At 21.4% G+C, this 24,355-nt stretch overlaps 8 protein-coding genes across 8 annotated transcripts; 4 read left to right on the plus strand and 4 right to left on the minus strand. All coding sequences in view use genetic code 6, as the record gives it.

Moving 5' to 3' along the window:
• Positions 1-667: 667 nt before the first annotated feature.
• Positions 668-3,314, plus strand: TTHERM_001026363 (transmembrane protein, putative; the record flags this gene model as incomplete). The annotated part of the gene is made up of 8 exons (XM_012795974.1): positions 668-865; positions 922-971; positions 1,027-1,100; positions 1,202-1,294; positions 1,492-2,302; positions 2,580-2,669; positions 2,961-3,050; positions 3,221-3,314. 8 exons carry the CDS (start codon positions 668-670, stop codon positions 3,312-3,314), a joined length of 1,500 nt encoding a protein of 499 aa, XP_012651428.1.
• Positions 3,315-4,181: 867 nt separating this feature from the next.
• Positions 4,182-7,247, minus strand: TTHERM_01026400 (hypothetical protein; the record flags this gene model as incomplete). The annotated part of the gene is made up of 12 exons (XM_001030739.3): positions 4,182-4,263; positions 4,476-4,568; positions 4,709-4,798; positions 5,032-5,121; positions 5,477-5,566; positions 5,816-5,905; positions 6,044-6,133; positions 6,371-6,460; positions 6,633-6,722; positions 6,886-6,975; positions 7,068-7,123; positions 7,179-7,247. The coding sequence occupies 12 exons, from the start codon at positions 7,245-7,247 to the stop codon at positions 4,182-4,184; spliced, it is 1,020 nt and encodes a 339-aa protein (XP_001030739.3).
• A 106-nt stretch (positions 7,248-7,353) lies between these two features.
• On the plus strand, positions 7,354-7,973 carry TTHERM_001026419 (hypothetical protein; the record flags this gene model as incomplete). Its single annotated transcript, XM_012795975.1, has 3 exons — positions 7,354-7,434; positions 7,669-7,734; positions 7,785-7,973. The coding sequence occupies 3 exons, from the start codon at positions 7,354-7,356 to the stop codon at positions 7,971-7,973; spliced, it is 336 nt and encodes a 111-aa protein (XP_012651429.1).
• A 799-nt stretch (positions 7,974-8,772) lies between these two features.
• TTHERM_01026420 (transmembrane protein, putative) lies at positions 8,773-11,339 on the minus strand. Its single transcript, XM_001030741.3, has 2 exons — positions 10,528-11,339; positions 8,773-10,374 (listed from the first exon to the last, which is right to left on the minus strand). The coding sequence occupies exons 1-2, from the start codon at positions 11,162-11,164 to the stop codon at positions 9,632-9,634; spliced, it is 1,380 nt and encodes a 459-aa protein (XP_001030741.2). The 5' UTR covers positions 11,165-11,339; the 3' UTR covers positions 8,773-9,631.
• On the plus strand, positions 8,910-9,398 carry TTHERM_01026410 (hypothetical protein; the record flags this gene model as incomplete). Its single annotated transcript, XM_001030740.1, has 1 exon — positions 8,910-9,398. One exon carries the CDS (start codon positions 8,910-8,912, stop codon positions 9,396-9,398), a length of 489 nt encoding a protein of 162 aa, XP_001030740.1.
• A 2,410-nt stretch (positions 11,340-13,749) lies between the features above and the next one.
• TTHERM_01026430 (Serine/Threonine kinase domain protein) lies at positions 13,750-15,768 on the plus strand (the record flags this gene model as incomplete). Its single annotated transcript, XM_001030742.2, has 1 exon — positions 13,750-15,768. The coding sequence occupies exon 1, from the start codon at positions 13,828-13,830 to the stop codon at positions 15,766-15,768; it is 1,941 nt and encodes a 646-aa protein (XP_001030742.2). The 5' UTR covers positions 13,750-13,827.
• A 3,078-nt stretch (positions 15,769-18,846) lies between these two features.
• TTHERM_01026450 (NUDIX hydrolase) lies at positions 18,847-20,108 on the minus strand (the record flags this gene model as incomplete). The annotated part of the gene is made up of 2 exons (XM_001030744.1): positions 18,847-19,320; positions 19,422-20,108. 2 exons carry the CDS (start codon positions 20,106-20,108, stop codon positions 18,847-18,849), a joined length of 1,161 nt encoding a protein of 386 aa, XP_001030744.1.
• A 1,339-nt stretch (positions 20,109-21,447) lies between these two features.
• TTHERM_01026460 (translation initiation factor eIF-5A family protein) lies at positions 21,448-24,203 on the minus strand (the record flags this gene model as incomplete). Its single annotated transcript, XM_001030745.2, has 14 exons — positions 21,448-21,529; positions 21,615-21,683; positions 21,763-21,852; positions 21,979-22,068; positions 22,187-22,276; positions 22,398-22,487; positions 22,606-22,695; positions 22,814-22,903; positions 23,022-23,111; positions 23,238-23,327; positions 23,455-23,544; positions 23,674-23,763; positions 23,882-23,971; positions 24,094-24,203. The coding sequence occupies 14 exons, from the start codon at positions 24,201-24,203 to the stop codon at positions 21,448-21,450; spliced, it is 1,251 nt and encodes a 416-aa protein (XP_001030745.2).
• Positions 24,204-24,355: the final 152 nt, after the last annotated feature.

Consider the following 24,355-nt stretch of genomic DNA (forward strand, 5'->3'; position numbering starts at 1 on the left):
TGTAATATTTGTATTTATTTATTTATTAATAAAAAAAATATTAGTTTATTTTAAATAAATTAAAGATATAAATATTTATATAAAAAATAAATGAATGATATTAAATTATTTTGATGTCTCCTTTAACATCTTCAAAAATAATAAATCTAAAAATTAAATCTTATAAATCAGCATATTATTTTCCATTAGCTTTACTTATCAAGAAATATTTTAAATTAATTATTTTAATATTATTCTTAATTAATGATGAACATGGATTAAAAATCTAAAAATTAATTTTTTGAGTTAAACTAAAGGATTTAAAAATAATCAGAAATGAGAAAATGAATTTATATTAAAAAAGATGATAACTTAATATAATTAAATAGCCAAATGCCATTCAAAAATCTAGTGAATTGAGATCACTATTTTTTTGAATGGCTAATGTGTTTGAATATAATTTAAGTAAAAATAAATAAATAATTTTATAATAGAATTCAAAAATTAATTGAAGATTTTAAAAAATATTTAAATAAATCTAATTAATTAATTACAAAAATACTCATAAATACTTCAAAAATTTATTTTATTCAAGTGAGTTCGCATTTTAATTATCTTTTATATCGAATCTCTATTTACTACTATATTTTTAAATATACATTTTAAATAGAAATATTAAGATTTAATAATGAAATGCTAAACTACACTATAATACACTAGCTTTTTTGTTATTCCTATTATTAAATTCAAATTTATAAATTCATGTAATTTATTTGTTCTTTTTCCACTTCTTATTAATTAATTAAATTTACATAAATTGCCATTGAATAATTTTGAAAATAAATAAATGATATAAGAGATAAAATATTTCTATGGATTAGAAGAAGTAATTATTTATTTTTTTACAATATACTTTAAATTTATTTTTACTAACATAAAAAGTTTATAAAGTCTTCTGACAAATCAAATTAGATTATCGATCTTAATCTGAAGTATATTTGATTTATAAATATTATTACTAATACTTTCTATATATTTAACTTTCAGTTTATTTAAAATATTATTTTTCTAATATAATTTATCATCCATATTTATTTTTTCAATTTATTTAATAAAAAAATGTCTTTTTAATTATTTTAATTTTATTTTCACTATTTTTTTAAATTCATTATTCATTTTTTATACATTTTTTCCTTCTGACACTTTTACTTGATAAAAACAGTTTAATTGTCTTGGGTTGAGATATTTTTATTTATAAAATTGCATTTAAAGCTATTTGGCTCTCTCTTACATTCATTTTTCATATCAGCCTTTTGTAAGATTTATTTATCTTTTTTTTTCTTATTGTACTTGTGTTTTTTTTTCTTCTTCTATTTTTGTTAATTTCACTCATCTTTTTATTTTCTAAATTGGCTTTTATTATTTATTTATTTCTTATTACTTCATATTTTTTCTTCATTTTTCCCTTCTAAATAACTTATTAATTATATTCTTTTCCTTCAATATTTAAAGTTACAGTAAAATTGGGGATTAAGGTGTATCACGCTTAGGTCCTGCTTTAGCAAATTATACTAATCTCTCAAACTTAGCACTTATTCTTGGGTAAAACAGTTTATTTGTTTGTTTTGGATTGTGATATTTTTACTTATAAAAATTAATTGAAAGCAATAAAGCTGATTTAGTTTGTGTATTAGCTTTTTGTTAAATATACTTTTTCTTTCTTTCTTTTTTATTATATTTTTGGTGTTTTTTTTCTTCTATCTTTCTTAATTAATTTCACTAATTTTTTTGTTTTCAATATTTGCTTTTATTTAGTTTATTTATATATTAATTTATTTCTTATTATTACATATTTTTTATTTATTTTTTCCTTAAATATTTAAAGTTACAGTTAAATTACTGCAATTGGTGCATCAGACTTAGGGTCTGCTTTAGCAAATTGCACTAATCTCTCAAATTTCACACTTCATCTTGGGTAAAAACAGTTTCTTTGTTTTGGGTTGTGTTATTTTTATTTATAAAAATTAATTTAAAAAAAATAAAGCCCTTTTAATTTGAGTATTTATTTATTTATCTTTTTTCTTATTTTTTTTGCAGAAGTTTTTTTTCTTCTTTCTTCTATCTTTCTTAATTTTACTCATTTATTTTTATATTTATTAATTTATTTCTTGTTATTCCATATTTTCCTTTATTTTTTCCTACTAAATAACTTATAAGTTGCATTATTAATAAGTGGAAATAAAATTGGTGCAATCGGTGCATCAGGCTTAGGTGCTGGTTTAGCAAATTGCATTAATCTCTCAAATTTGAATATTGATCTTCTGTAAAAACAGTTAGTTTATTTCTTTTAATTTATGATATTTTTATCTATAAAATTGAATTTAAAATAATTAAGCTATTTTAATTTATTTATTTATTAATTTTTATTAGATTTATTTGTAGTTTTTTTTTCTTTTTGTGTCTTTCTTAATTTTTACTAATTTTTTTATTTTCAAAATTTTTGTTTATAAATTATTTATTAATTCATTTCTTACTATTACGTCGTTTTTCTTCATTTATTTTTTCCTACTAAATAACATATTAAATATATATTTAAAAAGTTCCAATAAAATCGGTGCAATTGGTGCATCAGGTTTAAGTTCTGCTTTAGTAAATTGCACTCATCTCTCAAATTTGACACTTAATCTTGGGTAAAAATAGATTATTAGTTTGGGATTATGATATTTTTATTTATAAAAATGAATTTAAAGCTATTAAATTCTTTTAATTTGTTTATTAATTTTTCTTTATCTTTTACTTACTTTTTGTTGTAGTTTTTATTTCATTTTCAATCTTTCTTAATTTTATTCATTTTTATTTTCAGCGACATTTGCTTTTATTATATTTATTTTAATTCATTTCTTATAATTTCAAAGTTTTTCTTCATTTTCTCTTTCTAAATAACTTATTAATTGAATATTTTTTCTTCAATATTTAAAAAGCGGAAACGAAATTGGTGAAATTGGAGCATCAAGCTTATGTTTTAATTTAGCAAATTGCACGAATCTCTCAAATTTGAAACTTAAACTAGGGTAAAAACAATTTTTTGTTTTGGATTATTATATTTCTGTTTATAAAAATGAATTTAAAACAATATTGTTCTTCTAACTTTTTTATTAGCTATTTATTTGATTTATTTTACTTTTTTTTTATAGATAGGCTTTTTTTTAGTAATTTATTTTGATTTAAAATTATATAAAAGTTATAACTAAATCAATGAATTATCAAAATTGAAAGTAAAAAGTAACTGTCTTAAATCAAAAAGATTAGTTGTCTATGATATAAATTTCTACTGATAGACAAGTGATGAATAAGGATGAATAAATATTAAATATTTGACAAATTGAAAATAATATGTTTGATTATATAATATTTTGTACTCTCAATTTAACGAAAAATAAATGAATCAAATTTCAATAAAAAGCACTATCTAAATTCTACCAAGGTTTTTCAACCATGGTGTTGAATTTTTCAACACAAATAAAGAATAAATAAAAATTTAGAGGTTGATTTGGTGATTTTTCACTCTATAAAAGAGCTACAAACTATTTTTAATAGGATTTTAAAATATTTGTAAGTTTTGATCAACTATTTTTTGATATGTTCTTGCTTCTGATTTTTTAGATATTGAACACCCCAACAATTTTTTACAATCAAAACAATTATTATACAGCATTCAAAAGAAATCTAACATATAAATAATTAGTTATCCAAATGTTTTACTAGGAGGGGCACATTTTACATATTTTAAAAATTTTTATCAAATTAAAAAAAAAATTAAAATTATTTTCTATAATTAAATTAATTTAAAATTTCCAGTTAGACCTACCTTAATAAAACAATCGATAGTTTTTTTTTTTTTCATTTTCTTAATTAATTATTTGAAAATTAATTTTATTTTTTGAAAAAAATTTAAACTTTTTAATTTAATACTAAAAAAAATATCTTTATTTATTTTTATCTAAATAATTTAATAAATAAATATTAAATAGAATATTTAAGATTGTTCATAAAAATAAAAAGAGTTTTTTGCTAATGAAGTTAATATGTTTTATGAAATTAAATAAAAAATATTATTTTTGTAATACACACAAAAACAGAATTGGTACTAAATTTTATTTCTTTCCATTAAATTTAAATATAAAGAAATTTTAGAAAAAAGATCAACACCACATTTAATATTACACTAATTTCTTTATTTTATAAAGCTTTTTGTGAAATTGCAACTCGTCAAAGGAGCAGAACCTTTTAATTAATTAATAAATTAGAATTACCTAACTAACTAACTATCTAAATAAATAAATTGCTAGCATTTATAATAATTAAAGAATTGAAAAAAAATTATTTTCATTTAAAAAGTTAATCAAATATTCACCAATCAAAACAAATTTATCAAATGCTAGAGCTAAAAGCAAGCCCTCTAAAATATAGACAAAAACTAATTAATGAATTTTTACGCAAGCTCAATATGTAAAGTCGATAGATTGGAACATCCCATTAAAGAAGTCATAAATGAAGAAATACCCTCGTTGTTTTCTAATGAATTTCTACTGTTAAGATTTCATACAGAAAAAGAAATCAGATAAATTTGGTGAGAAAAAAAATTAAATAATAATATTGCTTTCTTTTTAGAGAGATTTATTAAACTTTAAATTAAATAATTGAAGCAAATAAAAATCAATTATTTTACGAAACATTAATTTATAAATTTGATAGGTTAACACATTTAGCTAAACCAGAACCTAATTCAGATAACCAATCACCTCCTATTTAATTCAAGCTTTTAATATATTAAAAATTTAATTAAAAAGTTTCAGATTGTAAATATCCATCAAAATATTTTAAGTAATTAAATTGAACTAAAAAATAAACATTATTAATATGAAATAAATGTTAATAATCAATCAGGCACAATAAAGAAGAGACTAATAGATTTTTAACAAAAAACCAATTAATTAATTAATCTAAATAATATTTGGATCACTAATAAAAAGAAAAATATGAAAAAATTACAAAAAGTTAAGTTTAATGTTAGTAAGGTTTTTGCAGTGTGCTAAAGCTGAACCTAAACAAGATTAACCTTTATTTCCAATATAGTTTTGACTTTTTATAATAAATTGATTTATTTATAGAAGCTAAAAAAGAAAAATTAATATAGAAATAATAAATAAATAAAAAAACTTTATAGATCTGTCTGTTTATTGTTGTTTTTTAGTATTTCTATTTCTATTTTTATTTTTGCATTGATTGCTTTTTAAATGTTTTAAGATTATTTAAGAATTTTTTAATATACCTTACTTACTTACTTACTTACTAATTTATTTATTTATTATTATTTTTAAAGGATAAAAATTAATTTTGATTTTATTTTTTAAAGATAGTAAAACTTTTTAAATACACATTTAAAATATTTAAGGTTTATGAATTTAATAATTAATATATTATTTAAATTATTTACTTAAGTTCAATTGTAAGTTTTGTTAATTTAGAACAGTTCGTTAAAGAGTTACTTAAATCTATTAATCCTTAATCATCAATTTTATTATATCTATTAATATTTTAGATCAAAAAAATCAAAAATAAGTCAATGAATGAATGAATAAATTAGACAAAAGGAAAAGTAATGATGCTTATATTAGTATGAAAATATGATAATCTTATAAAAAAGAAAGTAAGTAAGTGATATTAAATAAATAGCTATCTATCTATATTTTACTTTTTATTGGTAAAATAATAATGAAAATATAAGCTAATTTTAATTCAAATAATAAAAATATAAACAAAAATAAATAAATACTTAAGTTTAAGGTCTAAATTTAAGAGTTAGATGCACTTTGTTAAACCTAATCCTAAATTCAAAGCACCCTCATTGCCAATTTAGTTTGCGCTTTTGATAAAAAATAATATATTTTTTTAGAAAATAAGAAACAATAAAATGCATTTAATTTAGAAAGAAAAATATTTTTTACTAACAAACAGTAAACTAAATGAAGAAAAAATGATCTTAATAAAATGATAATTTTACTTTAAATTAAGCTTTAAACTTTAAAGATTCTAGAAATTAGCCAAACAAGAACCTAAAAATTAAGAATCTTGGCCATTGATTTGATTCTCACTTTAAATTCAATAAATAATATAAAAATATTTTAAAAATGATACAAATAAATTAAATCAAATGAGATAGATGAGATGATAATTAATTTAAAAAGATATTTTTTTTAATCAATTAATTAATTAATTAAGTAATAAACTAATTAGAAAGATTTTATTAATATTTTGACTATTTTATTTATATTTTTTTGTTGCTATCTATCTTTTAATAAATGTGTTTAAAACAGAGCATTAAATTTACGCTAGATAAAGTTCTAAAGTTGAGAGATTACTGCATTATGCGAGTGCAGACATAAATCCTTCTATGCCTTTTGAACCAATTGGATTCTAGCTTTATATATAAATGAAACAATAATATATTTTGCTTATTATTAAAAATAAATAGAAATATCCTAAATAAATATCAAAAAAAACAAAGAAACTGATATTTATTTATTTAACATATCAAATTAGATATCTTTAATCCTTCATTAACATAATTTAAATAAAATTAAATTTTCTACTTAAGTTTAACTACCAAATTTTATAAATTGGTGCATTTTGTTAAAGATAAACCTAAGTCAGATACACCATTTTGCCCTATTTAATTACCCCTTGATTGATTTTAATATTTTTAAAATTTTAAAATAACTTTCAAAATAAATACAAAGAAATGCTAGAGTTATAAAAAATTAACAATTTAAAATATTTGAATAAGAGTAAATTCTTTAAATTATATTTGCAATTAAATTAATTTAAGCAATAAACTATTTTTACGGAAGTTCTAGTTTTAAAGTTGACAAATTAAGGCAATTTGCTAAAACAGAAGCCAACTATGAAGCATCTAAATCTGAAATCTTTAAATATCTTTTAAAAATAAGGAAAAAATATTAACAGTAAAATAAATAAATAATACATTTTTATGATATAAAAGTTTGGATAAATATTGATTTACTTACCTTAGACTGATTAAGAGAGAAGTATGATTTTGAAGAGAAGATGAAGAATTGATTAACTTTATTTATAAAATTATAAATTTTCATAAAAAATAAAAATAGTATATTTATTACATCTTCTAATTTATCAAAATTATTTTTCAGCTTTGTTACTTTATTTTTTTTAATATTTTTAGTGCTCATTTTTTGCTGTTTATCAAATTTGAATTACCTTAATACTTAATATGATTAATTAATTATCTTTGAAATATTTTCTTTAATTAAATAAAATAGTCACAAAAAAATTAATATGTATAATAAAAATTAAATTATTCTGATCGATCAGAACATTTCTAATTACTTTAATCATCAGAAATTTAATCAAAAGTAAGTAAAAATTTAATTAAACTTTTAGAAAAAGTAAAAGAATAAATTTATGATTTTTAATCAGCTATTTTTAAGTTTCTCTGGTTTCTTTTTCTTTTTGAGAGAGAGAAGGAGATATCTTAAATAAAAGAGTACTATTTCCACTATACATTATATAAACCTAAGATATTTATCTCAATAAAAATACAGAAAAACCTTGTAATACCAACAAACCATTTTAATTCTTATAAAATAAAAGAAAAAAAAAAAACATATATTAAATAAAGTGAAAAATTCAAAAATTTCATTTAATAACAATATAAAGGTAACATAATTTTAATAAAAGTCATATAAAATAAATAAATAAATATATAGCCTAAATCTACATATATTTATAATCCTGGTATTGAAATTCCACTAGCTGGGTACAACATTCGTATTTTCATTGAATTTTTCCAAGGGGGTGGTATAGGATTCGAACCCCCTTTAATATTGCTAATGCTAAGACCCTCCGACTCGCCCACTCGAGCCGCTTTGCCTTTCTTAAATTAGTTTAAACGATGAATTAAGCTTAGGTCCTGCTTTACCAAATTACACTAAAGTTTTAAAGTTATCACTTGATCTTTAGTAAAAATCTTTTCATCTATTTTATAATTTTTGATTTGAATTATTCTTTTTTATTAATTTAAATATTTATTCTATTTAATTTTCTTAAGCAATTTATGCTAAATTTATAATAAAAGTGAAAACTAAATGAATAAATCATAAAAATTGTAAATAAAAATCAAGTGTCTTAAATCAAAAAGATTAGTTGTATTTAAAATAAATTTCTTATGGTGATAAATAAATAAGTGATAAATAAGAAATAGAATAAACTATTTTAACAAAGTTATAAAAAGTTGGAATAAGCTTGTCTTTTCTTAGTTATCATTTCAAAATAAAAATGAATGTAAAAAATATTTAATATTGATTAGGATTCAAATCTTTCAGTTGAAATGAGCTTCCAAATAAAAACTAAGACTAATTTCTACTGCAATTTATACTGAAATTCTTACATTGTCTTTGATTTATTTGAATAAAGATTAATAAATATTAAAAACAAAACAATAATAAGCAAGAATAGAATAAATATAATTATTGGAAATATACTTTTAAATTTTATATAAGAGCTAACAATAAAATATAAAATCATTTTAAACCTATTTTTCTTTAAAAAAACAATATAAATCAAATATAAAATATGTATTACATATATTAATTTTATTAAAATTTTACAATTTTATAGTCGTTAAGAAATTTTGTACTTTGAATTTGTTTGTTTGTTTGTTTATTACTGGTTTTTAATTTAAAGTAATAAATATTTAAGCAATTAATTTTTATTGATAAAAGTGTGGTATTTCATTTGATTAAGCTTATTATTGATAATATTAATAATAACTATAAATTTATTTGATTTTATCAAAAAACAATAGCATTTAGATCAATAAAACTAATTATAAGATGTCAAGGTACAATTAAGACAATGTCCCTGAAGAGGTTTTGAATCGTTTTCCTACTTTAAAGAATCGTCCTCCTTCTATTTCAAGAGTTTAGCCTTCTGTCTCATAGCAAATAACAGTTTAATAGAGCGATAGTAAATAAGGATAATGTGAAAACTCAAATGTAGCAACTTAATAATGTTCAGATTAAAAGCATATTTTGGAAGAACTTCAAAAGAAATTTCCTCAATTCAACAGCATAAAAAACTAAGTTGTGCTAGAAAAATCTTAAGTAGGAGCTCCTCCTTTGCAATAGTCTTCTATATTGCTAGTAAGCCAAGTTAAATCTTTAAATAAAGAATTTGCTCCTGAAAATCTTCCACTGAAAGAATAAATAGCAATTAATAAAGCAACTTGCTCTCTTTGTCCAAATCATAAAAAAACACAAAGCGGACTGTTTAAAGATCTCCCAATCAGCCATGAGAGTCCTACAAAAAAGAAATATTTTTGAAATTTTGCAAAGTTAATCAATCTTAAAATAAAAATAAATTTATTTTGATGAAGTTATTTTAATCAGTATAATGTAAAAAAATAAAAATGTTTGAGATAAAAGTTAATATGCATGCATCTACATATTTTATTTACTGAAGTGTTTTTATAAAATAAGCAGGTTTAATTTATTAGTTGAGTTAAATAAATTATTTTAGTTTTACAGATTTATTTTATTGTTTTTAAGTTAATTTTTCATGTTATATTTAAGAAAATTTATTCTGCTAGCTTGCTAAAGCTGTGCACAGATGATTTAGTTGCTAAAATTGTTTCTTGTATTAAATTCAGACATTTTTATAGTTCCATGCGCTGCTAGCGGGTTTATGGCTCTTTGCTTGTAGATTTTTTACTTTGCTTTAGAGATATTTTAATTTCTTCTGTAGCTTGGATTGAGGTTTTATCTTTATTTGATTGCTTTGAAGAGTCATTAGAAATAAAGCAATTTTTTAAGAATATCTTTCTGAACTAAGCTAAAATAATAGAATACAAGGTGTCAAAAAATGGAATGTTTTCTTTCATATTTTCTTGCACTATCCTTGTGGGTGAAACAAAATGATTGAAAGCAAGATTATTTATAATAATATAAGGATGTAAATAAAACTAATTGAAGTTTTTATTATCAATGTATTTATTATTATGTATTGACATGCTTAAAATAGAAGTTTCAACAACATCATAAAACATGTTTTCCAGCTGTTACTTCTTTCGGTTGTTTTCTTTCCACAGTTAAATGGTCTGCTGCTTAGCTAAGAAAAAGCCATATAAATCTTCTATTTTAGGAATAAATTTAATTATATCTTCATCGACTTCAGAAATTAGCTTAATTGTTTCCAAAAAATTATCAAACTGGTCAATTTCCATGTCATAGTCGACTATCTCTAGTTTGAAGCTATCTTCGAGACTCTCACCTTCTTCCTAGAAAGCATTTTCGCTGTAATCTAATTTATTGCAAAATTAAAAAAATCTAAATAAAAGATTTTATTTGAATTATTTGAATGTTATGTTTTATATTTTTATTAGCAATCTGTCTATCAAATTTATAAAAAGAAGAACAAGAGATTGATAGATTATAAATGAAAAATTCGTATTACTTTCGTAGAAGTAAATGATATAGTCAATATGAGAAATGGAAGCAATATCAATTAATTTAGGCTGAGCATTAAACATTTCGTTAGTCAGATAGATCATTTTATGTTTGTGTAAAAAATAGTAATAAATATAAAGAACGAGATGACTTATAGCAATAATAAATTTAAGACTATCGTATTCGTAAGCGATTTAGTCCTAATTATTATGTTGTGTTTCAATTTTAGAGTTAGAATCGTAGAAATATTCAATATCAGGTAAATATTTAAGATCTTTTATGAAAATTGTATAAAAAGAGCATTTAAAGTCTTTCAGAAAATTTGAGTACTAGTTGAAGATGTTTTCTTTGAGATTCATGTGTTGTTGAATTTAATCATCGTCATTTAAACAAAAACCATCAAAGAATTTGTTGAACCATTTTTGTTACATTTGTAAATTTATTTTTGTTTCTAAAGTGAGCAAGCTAGTATCGCTGAGCAGATCTTGGAAGTATTTTTAAATTGAATCTTTTTGTTTTTACAAAGCTTTGATATAATAGACAGATTGCTTTATTTAACTATTAAATTTGTCAGATATTGTCTGTGTTTGAGAAAAGCTGTCATTCTCCAGTTCCATTTAGATTTACTTTTATTAACTATCCATGAATTATAAATTTTCTTTTATTGTTTTGGCTATTAAAATTATTTATTTATAAATCTTTACAAACTGAAAGGTCCTTTTAAATTAAGCACTTTATATAAATATGCTAATAAATTATAAGAAATTAATAAGAAGGTTTTAAAATTAAGTTGAATATGAGTCAAAGGGTAGATTAATAAATTTATTAAATAAAACATTAATATTTAGACTTAATAGTAGATTAATTAATTAGAACAGGAGATTTTTAAATTATTTAGCTACCTACCTACTTAGCAAGCTAATTAAAAAAAAAGGTTATTTTATTAATTAATTAATTAAGCAAGCTAAATATATAGATAAGAAAAGAGCAAACAAATTAAATAACAAGGGTACAAATAAAAAGTAATTAAGAATAAGTAATTTGTAGCTAGTAGATGCTATAACAATTCTAATTAATGAGGCAGAGGAATAACCTGGCGAGGAGAAGAATTTATTATAACCGAGTTAGTTTTCAAAAGTAGAAACAATATTTAACCTAAAGTGTCTTCCTTTGAAACTATAAAAAGCACTAAAATAATTATCAGTATTAGTGTCTAATAAAATCCTAACTTGATCATAACTCACTTTTCTATATTCTTGTTAGGTATTTCGAACTATTTTTAGAATCAGATATTTTAAATTATTTTTAACGTGCAAAGTGAAAAATAAGATGGATCTTATGAACTGAATCAGGTTAGTTAATATTAAGTCCTTTAATTTAAAAAGAAATGTGATGAATTGAAATTGACTAATATATGATCCGATTCATTTTATAATTTGGATATTTAAAAATAGAGATAGATAAAAATATTAAAAAATTTGCTATAAGAATTGCGTAGATACTTTGATTTATTAGTTGATGATGATGATATTAATTAAGATTAACAAAATCATGACTTTTAATTCTTTAAATAAAAGCTTAGCAAGATAAAAATAGGCAAATGGAGATCAAATAAGTTAAATATTAACTAAATGCTTTTGATAAAGATCAAAATTTAAAAAAATAAATAAATGCTGGCTATTCATTCATTTTCTAAAATAAAAAATATTTATAAAGTATGAGCAGAAAAATTATAAACGCCTAAGCTATTTTGAGAATGATGATTTATTTTTTTATTTCTTATCTGTTTTTGTTTCAGTCAGTCAGTATAGATATTTGTATAATATTGAAGTAGAGTGGGGAGAGAAGATGATAAATAAATACATAAAGATAGAAGAATTTGAATTATTCAAGAAATTTATAAATAAATACACCAATTAAATCAATCAATCAATTAATTAATTAATTAATAGATAGATAGATAAATAAATAAATATGTGTAAATGAATAAATCAATGAGTTTGTTTGTGAGATTTAATAGAAGCTATTACTTTTTAACAAGCTATTTTATTTATTTAATTGTCTATATGATAATTGGAACATTATTAACGATGCAGCCAAACATTTTTTTTTTTTTGCTTCGATTATTGCTCAATAGTAAAAAAAACATTATTTATTTTATTTTGAACAAAAACATAATTTCTAATTCTCGAACTTACTATTCAACAAATGAATATATGAATTTAATTACCTACCCCCAACAAACTAACCAATAACCAAATTTACTAATTTTGAACAAAATTCAAATAAGCAGTATAAATTAATTTAATAACATTTTACTCATTACTTGTTGCATATATCCAACTTAATCATTATTTTTTGCAACATTCAAACTATTAGCTTTAGGGTAATTTTTATAGAGGTAAATGTTATGATTTGACATTTAGTTTAGCATGTATTACTAATTTCTTATATTTGTTTTAAATTGGTGCTGTTTTGAGTGAATTTTATTCATTTCAGTAAATAAATTTTTTAGTAGAACGTGAATGCTAATCAATTACAGTTTTAATTACGAGTAGACTTCTATCTATGCACATTATTTTATTATTATCATTGCTAACTAAATTTCTAAAATCCTCTATTTTGTAATTTAAATTTGCAATTTTTATTCAAGTAATAAATAAACAAAAGAATAAATGAGCAAGTTTTTTTATCTACACTGTTGTAAGAATTCATGCAAAATCATATTTAATTTTTAAAGATAACAAGAACAAATATATTTTATTTAATATTTATAATTAGAAGGAATAAATAAGCTCTAGAAGGAGTCAAAAGAAATTTAAATACAGTTAAGAGTTAATGATTTGTGTATTTTTTAAAGTGAATTAATTTAAGGTCGTTATTAAAAGCAATATCTATATATCTATTCAAATAAATTACTTGACACTTCATATTAACTTTACAAATTTCTAATTGCGACTTTATACAAAGCAATCAATCAACCAATCAATCAAAAAAACTATTTATCTATATTTCTTTTTTTCTTTTTTCAGGCAAGTTTTAAAAAATAAAGAAATGAGTGGGTTTATCTAGAATGAGTAGAATCCAGAAGGAAGGATGAATAATAAATATGCAAATTAAAAAAGAGATTTTTAATAATTAATGCAAAAATATACCCAAGCAAATATGCTATTGAATGAAATTGCATTCTTTTAGTGTTTTCTAACATTTTACTTGATAAAATAAATAGCAGGTATATCAATTTATCTATTAGTAATTTAAGAAATTTTTTGTACTTGTTTTTTTTTTATTAGTGCTTGCTTGTTTGATGATCTTTTAAAAACAAGAAAAGGTCAAACTAATATAATAAAAAAATCTGTAAAACATAATAATCAACAAAGGATTCCACCTTCATAAAAAACTTTTGTAAAAAAGAGTAATTTAAACTACTCAAACCCACCACCCTACTCTTTCTCAGCAGCGCGAGCTTTTCGCATACCAAAAACTAAAACTTTTTTTCATTTTCTTTCCCCTTCTAGCTACGCATAAAAATCCCGCTTTTATGAAAAAGAAATCTAAGAGATAGTCTCCAAGTGAGTCTTATTTGAATGTTTTAGACACAATCAATAATGGGAATAACTAAGATTCACGAGTTTATCCCTCGTTCCTCTACTAAAATCCTTCATTTTCAATTAGTTTATTGCAGCAATTTGAAACAAGAGATGTTTCAAAGCCGTACAAGAAATCTAAGAAAAATAATCAGCAGGAGGAGGAGGACAAACAACTCAGTTGTGGGAGACATAAAACCAGCTGCGATATTCAGAAATTTAATTAATTGAAAAAAAATAACAATTATATTTAGAATATCGAATGCAAATCTTAGAATTCAAGTAGTTATGTGAATAAAAAAAATATTACTGCTACTAAAAATAATAAAACGATTACTGATGTGAGTAACATCGCTACTATTGAAAATAGCTAAAATAACAACAATAATTCAATAAATATTACAAATAATATTAATTCTATTACAAATAACAATAACTACATTCACTTCAATTATTCTTCTCTCTCTAATTAAAATTTCATTAATTTCTCTAATAATAGCCATGAGTTTATCATTCCTTAATCATACGCTGATATTCCAAATTCTTTAAATCTTAATTACGATCATATAAATTCATACATTGAATACCCTTCCTAAAACACCAATAAATCTCTCCATTTTTCCTTTGAAAAAAGTAAGATGATTGGCAGGACTAATTCTTCTTATGTTTATTCTCTGCATGATGAAAACAATTAAGTTCTTCATCGTGCTTTAAAATTATAACTACATCCCAAATTAAAATAAACTAACCAAATTAATTAAATTGGTTAGGATCAAAATTCCTCTATCATTTCTCACAATCACAAATGTGATTAATTTGTTTAAAAATGTATGTGTGAAATGCTAAAAGATGAATGGAATGTCCTATAAAAAATGGATCATCCTCATATCCTCAAGGCTTTCTAACTATATGAGAACATTGAAATCGAGCCTAACAGCTTTTGCTGTGCAATCGAAATGGAATTAGCCGAATGCAATCTCCATTAACTATTAGCTAAAGTTTCTTAGCACAAACAGTTCTGCTTGTCATTCGCCAAAAGAATACTTTTAGAAGTCACATCGGCCCTCAATTATCTCCATAACAACTCCAACTACACCCACAACGATATCAAAGCAGATAATGTTTTCATATTCTGTGACGACACAACTGGTTAATATTTTACAAAGCTTGCCGATCTCGGAACAGCAAGAGAGTATTCCAATGAAAATCACAATAGCTCAACATTATTTTAAAACTGGAAAATTCGTAACCCCGATTACCAGCCCCCAGAGATCATAACCTTTCTCAACGAAGCCAAAAACAAAGAACAAATTGATAATGTTCTTGGATTTGATGAGAAAAAAGCTGACATATTTAATTTAGGCACACTCTTCTTTGCCGTTTTATTCTAACTTCGTCCTTTCAGCTGCAGAGGAGCTACTCAAAACGACCCTCTTTACAAACTCATCTTCGAAAAAAGGTACCAAGAATTCTGGAGCTAAGAAAAATTCTAAAGAATGCTGAACCATTGGGCAACTGAGTAAAACGAACAAGATATGTATTTAATGATATAACTCATCACCAATATGATCTAGTAAGACCCTTCTTAAAGACCAACAATTTAAGAAGTCCTTCAAAATCCTTGGTTTTCTTAAGACAAATCTTTGCAACAAAAAATCTGAACTGAAATAGCTGAAACACCTTTAAATTATTATTACTATTATTCAAATTTCCTCAAAATATGACAAAAATACCCTTAAAATATATAAACAAATCCTTAAAATATAAACAAAACATCTTAAATAAATCAGATATTTTTAAATAAAAATAAATAATCATTCATTCATTCACCCATAAATAGTCTTCTGAACCAAAGGGAAGGACCTTATAATTTAACAAAATCTGAATAACAAATTACTAACAAATAAACAAACCTCTAAACAATAAATCAATATACTGCAATTAATTATCATGTTTCAATCAAAAAAGTAAAAAAAGCAAAAACAAAAAAGGAAAAAAAACCAAGAAAGAAAAGAAAAAAATACAAATGGCCTTATTAAAAATTATTATACGGATTAGTATAATAAAAAAATCAATCACCTATTTAAGCATTAATTAAATAAAAAAATAAATAACACACTCATCCCCTCATTTTATTATTAAACCTGCAAAAAATAAATTATTTTGTACTATAAAAACAACTCTGTTTATTTATATATATATATGTATATGAAATTTAAATAAAATATTTAATCAAGAGTATTAATCAATCAATCAACTGTTAGCAATATATTTATTTATTTATTTACTAACTAACTAACTCCTACTAAAAATGAATAAAAATATAAATAAATTTATCTATGTCTAAAAGGTTAGATTACATCTACTAACTATTGATTATCTATTACATTTTTATCTATTCTAGCTTTCAATTAAAACATCATTTTTTCTTTATAATTCCAACCCCATAAAGTGGTCAATCAATCAATAAAGTTTGTTTTTATTAAAAACTAAATTTTGATTTTAAAATAATACTTGCGTTTAATAATACGTATACTTTTAAAGGACCAATTATATTTTCATTAATTTTAAGAATAAATTAAGTGGTATCTATCTATATCTTTTATCTATTTCAAGCAATTAGAAATATGAGGATGTGCTTTTTTTATTATCATGCCATTAGAAAAGTATCTGTTCATCAAATTAATTTCAATTTATTTAAAATTTTCCCCATTTTGAATGCCACAAACCCCTAAAATGACTAATTTATTACTGTTAGATGTGAAGGCTTTTACTTTTTCTTAATTGAAATGATTTTGTTTTCTATTCCAGCTTTGATATTAATATTGATTAAATGAATTCGAAGCTTAACTAAATTTTTAAACTCGAACACTTTTATTTATTTATTTATTGAATGATTGATCATTTTAAGATTGCAATAAAGAAAATAAGCTAAATTCTTTCTATAAATTTATAACAAGCAAATAAATAGATAAGTAAATTGATAGATAATAAATTTATAGATAATTTGAATTTTCTAGAAGCAAAATTTGATTGGTGCATATCAAATAGAAATATTAATATTAAATATTTAATATTCTATTAAGCGCTTCTAAAAATCCATAACTAAAAATTAAAAGTTCTTTTTGAATTTGGACTTTGTAGGTTTGATAATTAAAAACTATCTATTCCAACATGATTAATTATTATAAAAAGTAATATCTTATGCTGATGATATTATTGTCATATTTATATGTGATAGATAAATTGTTTGAATTATCAAAAATAAAAAAGTGTATTTGTTTGCTTTCATAAATAAATTTTAATGAAATTGTTGAAAGAGTTAATTTATGTATACTCTTAAATTTGTGTTATTTTAAAAACAGTTTTCATTTATCAATCAATCAATCTTATCCACAACTTATTCCTCTCAAAAAATTTAAATTTTATTCATTTAATTTTGATTAATTTTTTGATTTTTAGGATTCTTTTCTTCGATAAATCAAACAACTCACTCTTATCAAAATTTGAAATTTCAATTTAGTTTATTTTCCCACTAGATTGGAGCAGATTATAATAAGTATTTCTGATTAGGAAAATGTAATTATTTTAGTTCAAATCTCAAAATCTCTCTATCTATTTTAATGATGGTTTGTTAAAAAAAAAATAATCAATTTTCAGCAATTATAAAAATAGTGTTTGATTGATAGACTGAATTTATATATAAAAAAAGTATGAATTTTTTTATAGTTCTTCTTTTTCGCTTTTCCCAAATAAAATAAAAAAATATATTTTTATCAACACTTTTATTTGAAATATTAGCTGAATATTTGATTGATATATAGTTTTACCCTACCACATTTTAAAATTTCATAAATAATTTATCAAGCCACAGTTCATCATCAAAACATTCATATCCCACCACTCCCATAGCTTTTTCACTCTATATCCCATATTTAAATAAAATTTTGAGAGTGATAGAATCGAATATAATATAAATATTCGCTCATATAATTGAACATCAGAATAAATATTAAAATTAATATTTTATAATAATTTTATTTAATTTATTTTATACATTTTTGTATTTATTAAGCATATAAATACCTTCATTTTCATAATTGAGTTTAAAATTTTAAAGATTTTCTTAATTTTTTTTGCAAATATTCTTCAATAAAACTCAATAAATTAAATTTTAAATAGTATTTAAAAGAAATTTATTTTTTTTTAGAGGTTTAATTTTAGAAATTTTTCTAGTTTTTTTGAGTTAAAAATGTTGCTTTAAATTATAATTAATTTTTAAGTAACATAGACTATTTGAAAACTATTTCCTGTTTTCAATATAAAATAAAAAATAATTTATAAAATTAAAGTTTATTTTATTAATATAAATTGTTTGATGAGAGGCAATCGAGTTCAAATTTGCTTTTAATTTAGAGAAAAAATAATAAAAATCAATCACTATTTGCATATGAAAATTTTTTTTTTAAGCATGCATTTAAAAATATTATGTAAAAATAAACAAAACAATAAAATATTTATGATGTCTTATTGTTATTGTAACATATATATCTTATTTCTGCTATTTTTGTTTGTATGCTTCTTCATACTTAAGATAACTTATTTTTTATTAACATATCCTACTTAAAATTAAATTAATTAATTTAGGGATTATTAATGATTTATTTTGATTGATATAATTAGATTTAATTTCTACAATATAAATTTGTTACTACAAATAAAGTTTTAACATTTTTGCTTCATAATTTTGGTTAAGTTTCTATTTAAGTAGTAAAATTTTTTAAATCTAAAGTTCTTAGGAGGTTTAAAGGAGATAAGAAGTCACATTTAATATTTGTTTACAACTCTGTTTGAAAATCTGAAATTATTTACATTTTTTATCCTTTATTTATCCTAACACTTTTGTAAGCTTAAGATAACTCTTATTTAAAAGGAGATTCTTCTTCTCTTTCAAGAATAGTTTATATAGGATAATCCTCATCACCACACATGGTCATTTGAGACTTTTTCTAGTTTCTTTTAATTTCTAAAATTGTTGGAAAAGTCAAAGGATATTTTCTTAAATAGTCTACTTAGCTTTCAATGTCCTGTTTTTTACTCTATTCATCTATTTAGCTAAAAAATTATTTTATCTATTCTGTAGTTTAGAAAGATAGCATGAGATTGCAAATCAGTTATTGAGGAATTGGCAGTTTTATTTTATTCTAAAAGTGCTTTATATTTAATTTAAATAAAATAAATTCTACATTTCATAATATTTATTTGATTTTATCTATATGTAATGCTTTTGTAAATAAAATGTAAACAAATATACTTTTTATAAAGCAGTTTAAGGATTTTCCCAGCTAAAATCATCAGATTCATCTTGGCCTAGAACTAAATCATCTGTATCATACAAATCCTCAATCTTTTTAGTCTTTTAAAACTTAAGTACATTAAATATGCAATAACTATCTCCACTCAATTTAGATCCATCTTCTTCTACTTCAACTAAAAAAAATTAAGTATCCCACCTTCTTGGCATGGATTAAATTGTGATAATCCTCATAAAAGGCTTGCAAATTTTCCTTAAATCTGGTTATGTTGCTTGGAATATGTCTTCAAATTGTAGCTTTTCGGCCTGAGCTAATTCTACAATTTTTTGCTCCTAATTTCTTTAAGCTAGAATAACTCCTATCTCCTCAAATAGCTCCCTAACTCCAGTATAAATTAGAGTATCTTGCCAATCATAAACAATCTAGCTTGATTTATAAGAATTAGGTTTCCTTTTTTAAGTAAAAATGCTATCTTCTTTATCCATATTACCACCTGGATATGAATGCATTCCTCCAAAAGGTAGCTTAGGATTCCTTCTTAGCATTAAGAATTCGTAATTGAATTAATTTTGTTGTTCACTCTTTTTTCTGCAAACTATGATTGAAGAAGATTTTTTGGGAATCGGAGCTTTCTTGTTTTGCTATATTTCATTGTTTTTCTATGATTTTTCCTTATTTTCGCTCATTTTTTTGAATTCTCTATACTACACTTTTGCTTTTTTACAATTGATTATATTATAAATAAATTTTCTTAGATATAAGCTGACAATATATACTTACAAATATATCAACTATGTGACGTAAAATGCGTGAAAGTTAAAAATTTAAATTTACATTGTTTATTAATTACTAAAATTAAGTAACTAGAATTTAAAATCAAATTGAAGAGAAATGAAGTTTTCCACAAAAAAAAAGCTAAAAAAATCTAAATTATGAATTTTTTTTGGTTTACATTTTTATATTTTAATTTATGCTTTAAAAATTACAAAATTTTGTTTTTGACTAATCTAATAAAACTCTATTTTTATCTATCTAAATATCGATGATAAAGATACTCTTATTTATTTATATATTTATTTATTTCTTAAACATCATAGCTTTATACAAAATAATTTATTTACTAATAGAGATTAATACTATAGTCAAATCTTATCACTGGCCAAAAATCAGCATATTAAACTCATATTGATAAATCTATTTTTAATTAATTTATATCATACATATCACAATTATCTTCATAAATAATTAATTTATTATATATAATCTTTTAATTCAAATAAAATTTTAATTTTAATTTTCTCTACAAATTTTTTTTGGTAAATTAATTTACTCCATTTTTTTGATTTCAATAGATTTTAAATGTTAAAAATCAAATGCAATTTGATAAATTAATTAATTGAGGAAAAATAAATTTATGATTCTTTACTTTTTAAATTTAATAAAAAATCTTATCAAATAAATTAAAAAATAATTAAAAAAATTAGATTATGAAATACATTAAAAATAATTACTTAAGAAAAAAACAAAATTTATTATAAATTAAATAATAGTCATAATAATTCTTTATTTTTGTATGTGAATAAATAAATCTGTGATTTATTTTTTGAAGGCCTATTTTTTTTATATGAATTGAGCTCTAACCTTTGATAGCTTTTAGTTTCTCAATTTAGACTTGGATTATTTTTTTGGAATGCCTTTTTGCACACATTTTCAAATCAACCCAAATTGCTCAAATGTTGGTAGTAGTACAACTCTTTTCAGAGCTTCTGGTCTATGCTTATTATCTTTTTAATAATACACAAAGAAATCAGTTTTATTTTATGAAATTTCCAACATATAAAAAACCATAATATATAAAAGATTTTAATTATTTGTTTTAATGATAATTAATCTGTGATATTTAACCAATAACATTTCCTAAAATGTAATTAAATAACAAAAAATATATTGATTGTACAATTTTAATATTCAATTTTTTTTATGTACTATAAATAAATAAATATTTAATTATTCATTTTAGTAAATTCAATCAATATTTAATTTTACTAATCTTTTTATTTTTTAAGATAATCTTTTGATTTCTCTATTTCTTTATTCTGGCAATGTTCTTTTAATTAATATAAATTTATTTTTTAAATAAATAAAAAATTATATTTAAAATTATCTTATTTTAAACAATAAAAAGTAATTACTTTATATTCAATAACTTTATATTTTTACAATTGATAATTTCTCTTGATTTTAGAAACTCCTCATTATTACTTATAAAATAAAGATATTTTAAATAACATCTTAAAAGCTTTCACATCATTTTTTTCAAAAGTAATAAATCAAATTTACTCTGAGCTAAAAATTAAATTTGTTAGTTGAATGCAGTTACTCAAACCTAATCCAATATTTTATGCTCCTTTATCACCGATTTTATTGCCCCTTTTCAAATAAAATAAATCAATTTATTAACTATTTAAATTTGTTTTGAAATTTAACTCAAAATATATAAAATAATTCAAACTATTTTTAGTTATCAATAAATAAATAAATAAAATATAATTTTACGAAATGTAAAATTTGAGATTAGTTAGGAACTTGCAGTTACCAAGTGCTGCACCAATAGTAGAAGCTCCATCATCCCCAATTTAATTTGTGCTTTTATAAATGCAAATCATGTTTAATTAAAATTTAAGACATTTTATAAATTCAAAGTTTTTTTTAATAATATGGTCTGACATAATTTTATTAAAAGTTATAAATGAAATAAATTTACCGTATCCCAAATTCTAAATTTGTAAGTTGAGTGCAGTTACTCAAACCTAATCCAATATTTTATGCTCCTTTATCACCGATTTTGTTTTCCCTTTTCAAATAAAATAAATCAATTTATTAACTATTAAATTTGTTTTGATAATTAAATCAAAATATATTAAATAATTCAAACTTTTTTTAGTTATCAATAAATAAATAAAATATAATTTTACCAAATGTAAAATAAGAGATTAGTTAGGAACTTGCAGTTACCGAGTGCTTTACCAATAGTAGAAGCTCCATCATCCCCAATTTAATTTGTGCTTTTATAAATGCAAATCATGTTTAATTAAAATTTAAGACATTTTATTAATTCAAAGTTTTTTTTAATAATATGGTCTGACATAATTTTATTAAAAGTTTTTAATGAAATAAATTTACTCTATGACAAATTCTAAATTTGTAAGTTGAGTGAAGTTACTCAAACCTAATCCAATATTTTATGCTCCTTTATCACCGATTTTATTGCCCCTTTTCAAATAAAATAAATCAATTTATTAACTATTTAAATTTGTTTTGAAATTTAACTCAAAATATATAAAATAATGCAAACTATTTTTAGTTATCAATAAATAAAATATAATTTTACCTAATGTAAAATTTGAGATTAGTTAGGAACTTGCAGTTACCAAGTGCTGCACCAATAGTAGAAGCTCCATCATCCCCAATTTAATTTGTGCTTTTATAAATGCAAATCATATTTAATTAAAATTTAAGACATTTTATAAATTCAAAAATTTTTTTAATAAAATGGTTTGACATAATTTTATTAAAAGTTATAAATGAAATAAATTTACCTTATGTCAAATTCTAAATTTGTAAGTTGAGTGCAGTTACTCAAACCTAATCCAATATTTTATGCTCCTTTATCACCGATTTTATTGCCCCTTTTCAAATAAAATAAATCAATTTATTAACTATTTAAATTTGTTTTGAAATTTAACTCAAAATATATAAAATAATTCAAACTATTTTTAGTTATCAATAAATAAATAAATAAAATATAATTTTACGAAATGTAAAATTTGAGATTAGTTAGGAACTTGCAGTTACCAAGTGCTGCACCAATAGTTAACGTTCCATCATCCCCAATTTAATTTGTGCTTTTATAAATGCAAATCATGTTTAATTAAAATTTAAGACATTTTATAAATTCAAAGTTTTTTTAATTTAGTTTAATAAAATGGTTTGACATAATTTTATTAAAAGTTATAAATGAAATAAATTTACCTTATGTCAAATTCTAAATTTGTAAGTTGAGTGCAGTTACTCAAACCTAATCCAATATTTTATGCTCCTTTATCACCGATTTTGTTTTCCCTTTTCAAATAAAATAAATCAATTTATTAACTATTAAATTTGTTTTGAAATTTAACTCAAAATATATAAAATAATTCAAACTATTTTTAGTTATCAATAAATAAATAAATAAATAAAATATAATTTTACGAAATGTAAAATTTGAGATTAGTTAGGAACTTGCAGTTACCAAGTGCTGCACCAATAGTAGAAGCTCCATCATCCCCAATTTAATTTGTGCTTGTATAAATGCAAATCATGTTTAATTAAAATTTAAGACATTTTATAAATTCAAAATTTTTTTTAATAAATTGGTTTGACATAATTTTATTAAAAGTTTTTAATGAAATAAATTTACCCTATGCCAAATTCTAAATTTGTAAGTTGAATGCAGTTACTCAAACCTAATCCAATATTTTATGCTCCTTTATCACCGATTTTATTGCCCCTTTTCAAATAAAATAAATCAATTTATTAACTATTTAAATTTGTTTTGAAATTTAACTCAAAATATATAAAATAATTCAAACTATTTTTACTAATCAATAAATAAATAAAATATAATTTTACCAAATGTAAAATTTGAGATTAGTTAGGAACTTGCAGTTACCAAGTGCTGCACCAATAGTTAACGTTCCATCATCCCCAATTTAATTTGTGCTTTTATAAATGCAAATCATGTTTAATTAAAATTTAAGACATTTTATAAATTCAAAGTTTTTTTAATTTAGTTTAATAAAATGGTTTGACATAATTTTATTAAAAGTTATAAATGAAATAAATTTACCTTATGTCAAATTCTAAATTTGTAAGTTGAGTGCAGTTACTCAAA

This window comes from Tetrahymena thermophila, assembly GCF_000189635.1.
Source record: "Tetrahymena thermophila SB210 genomic scaffold scf_8254779, whole genome shotgun sequence".
Lineage (NCBI taxonomy): Eukaryota > Ciliophora > Oligohymenophorea > Hymenostomatida > Tetrahymenidae > Tetrahymena > Tetrahymena thermophila.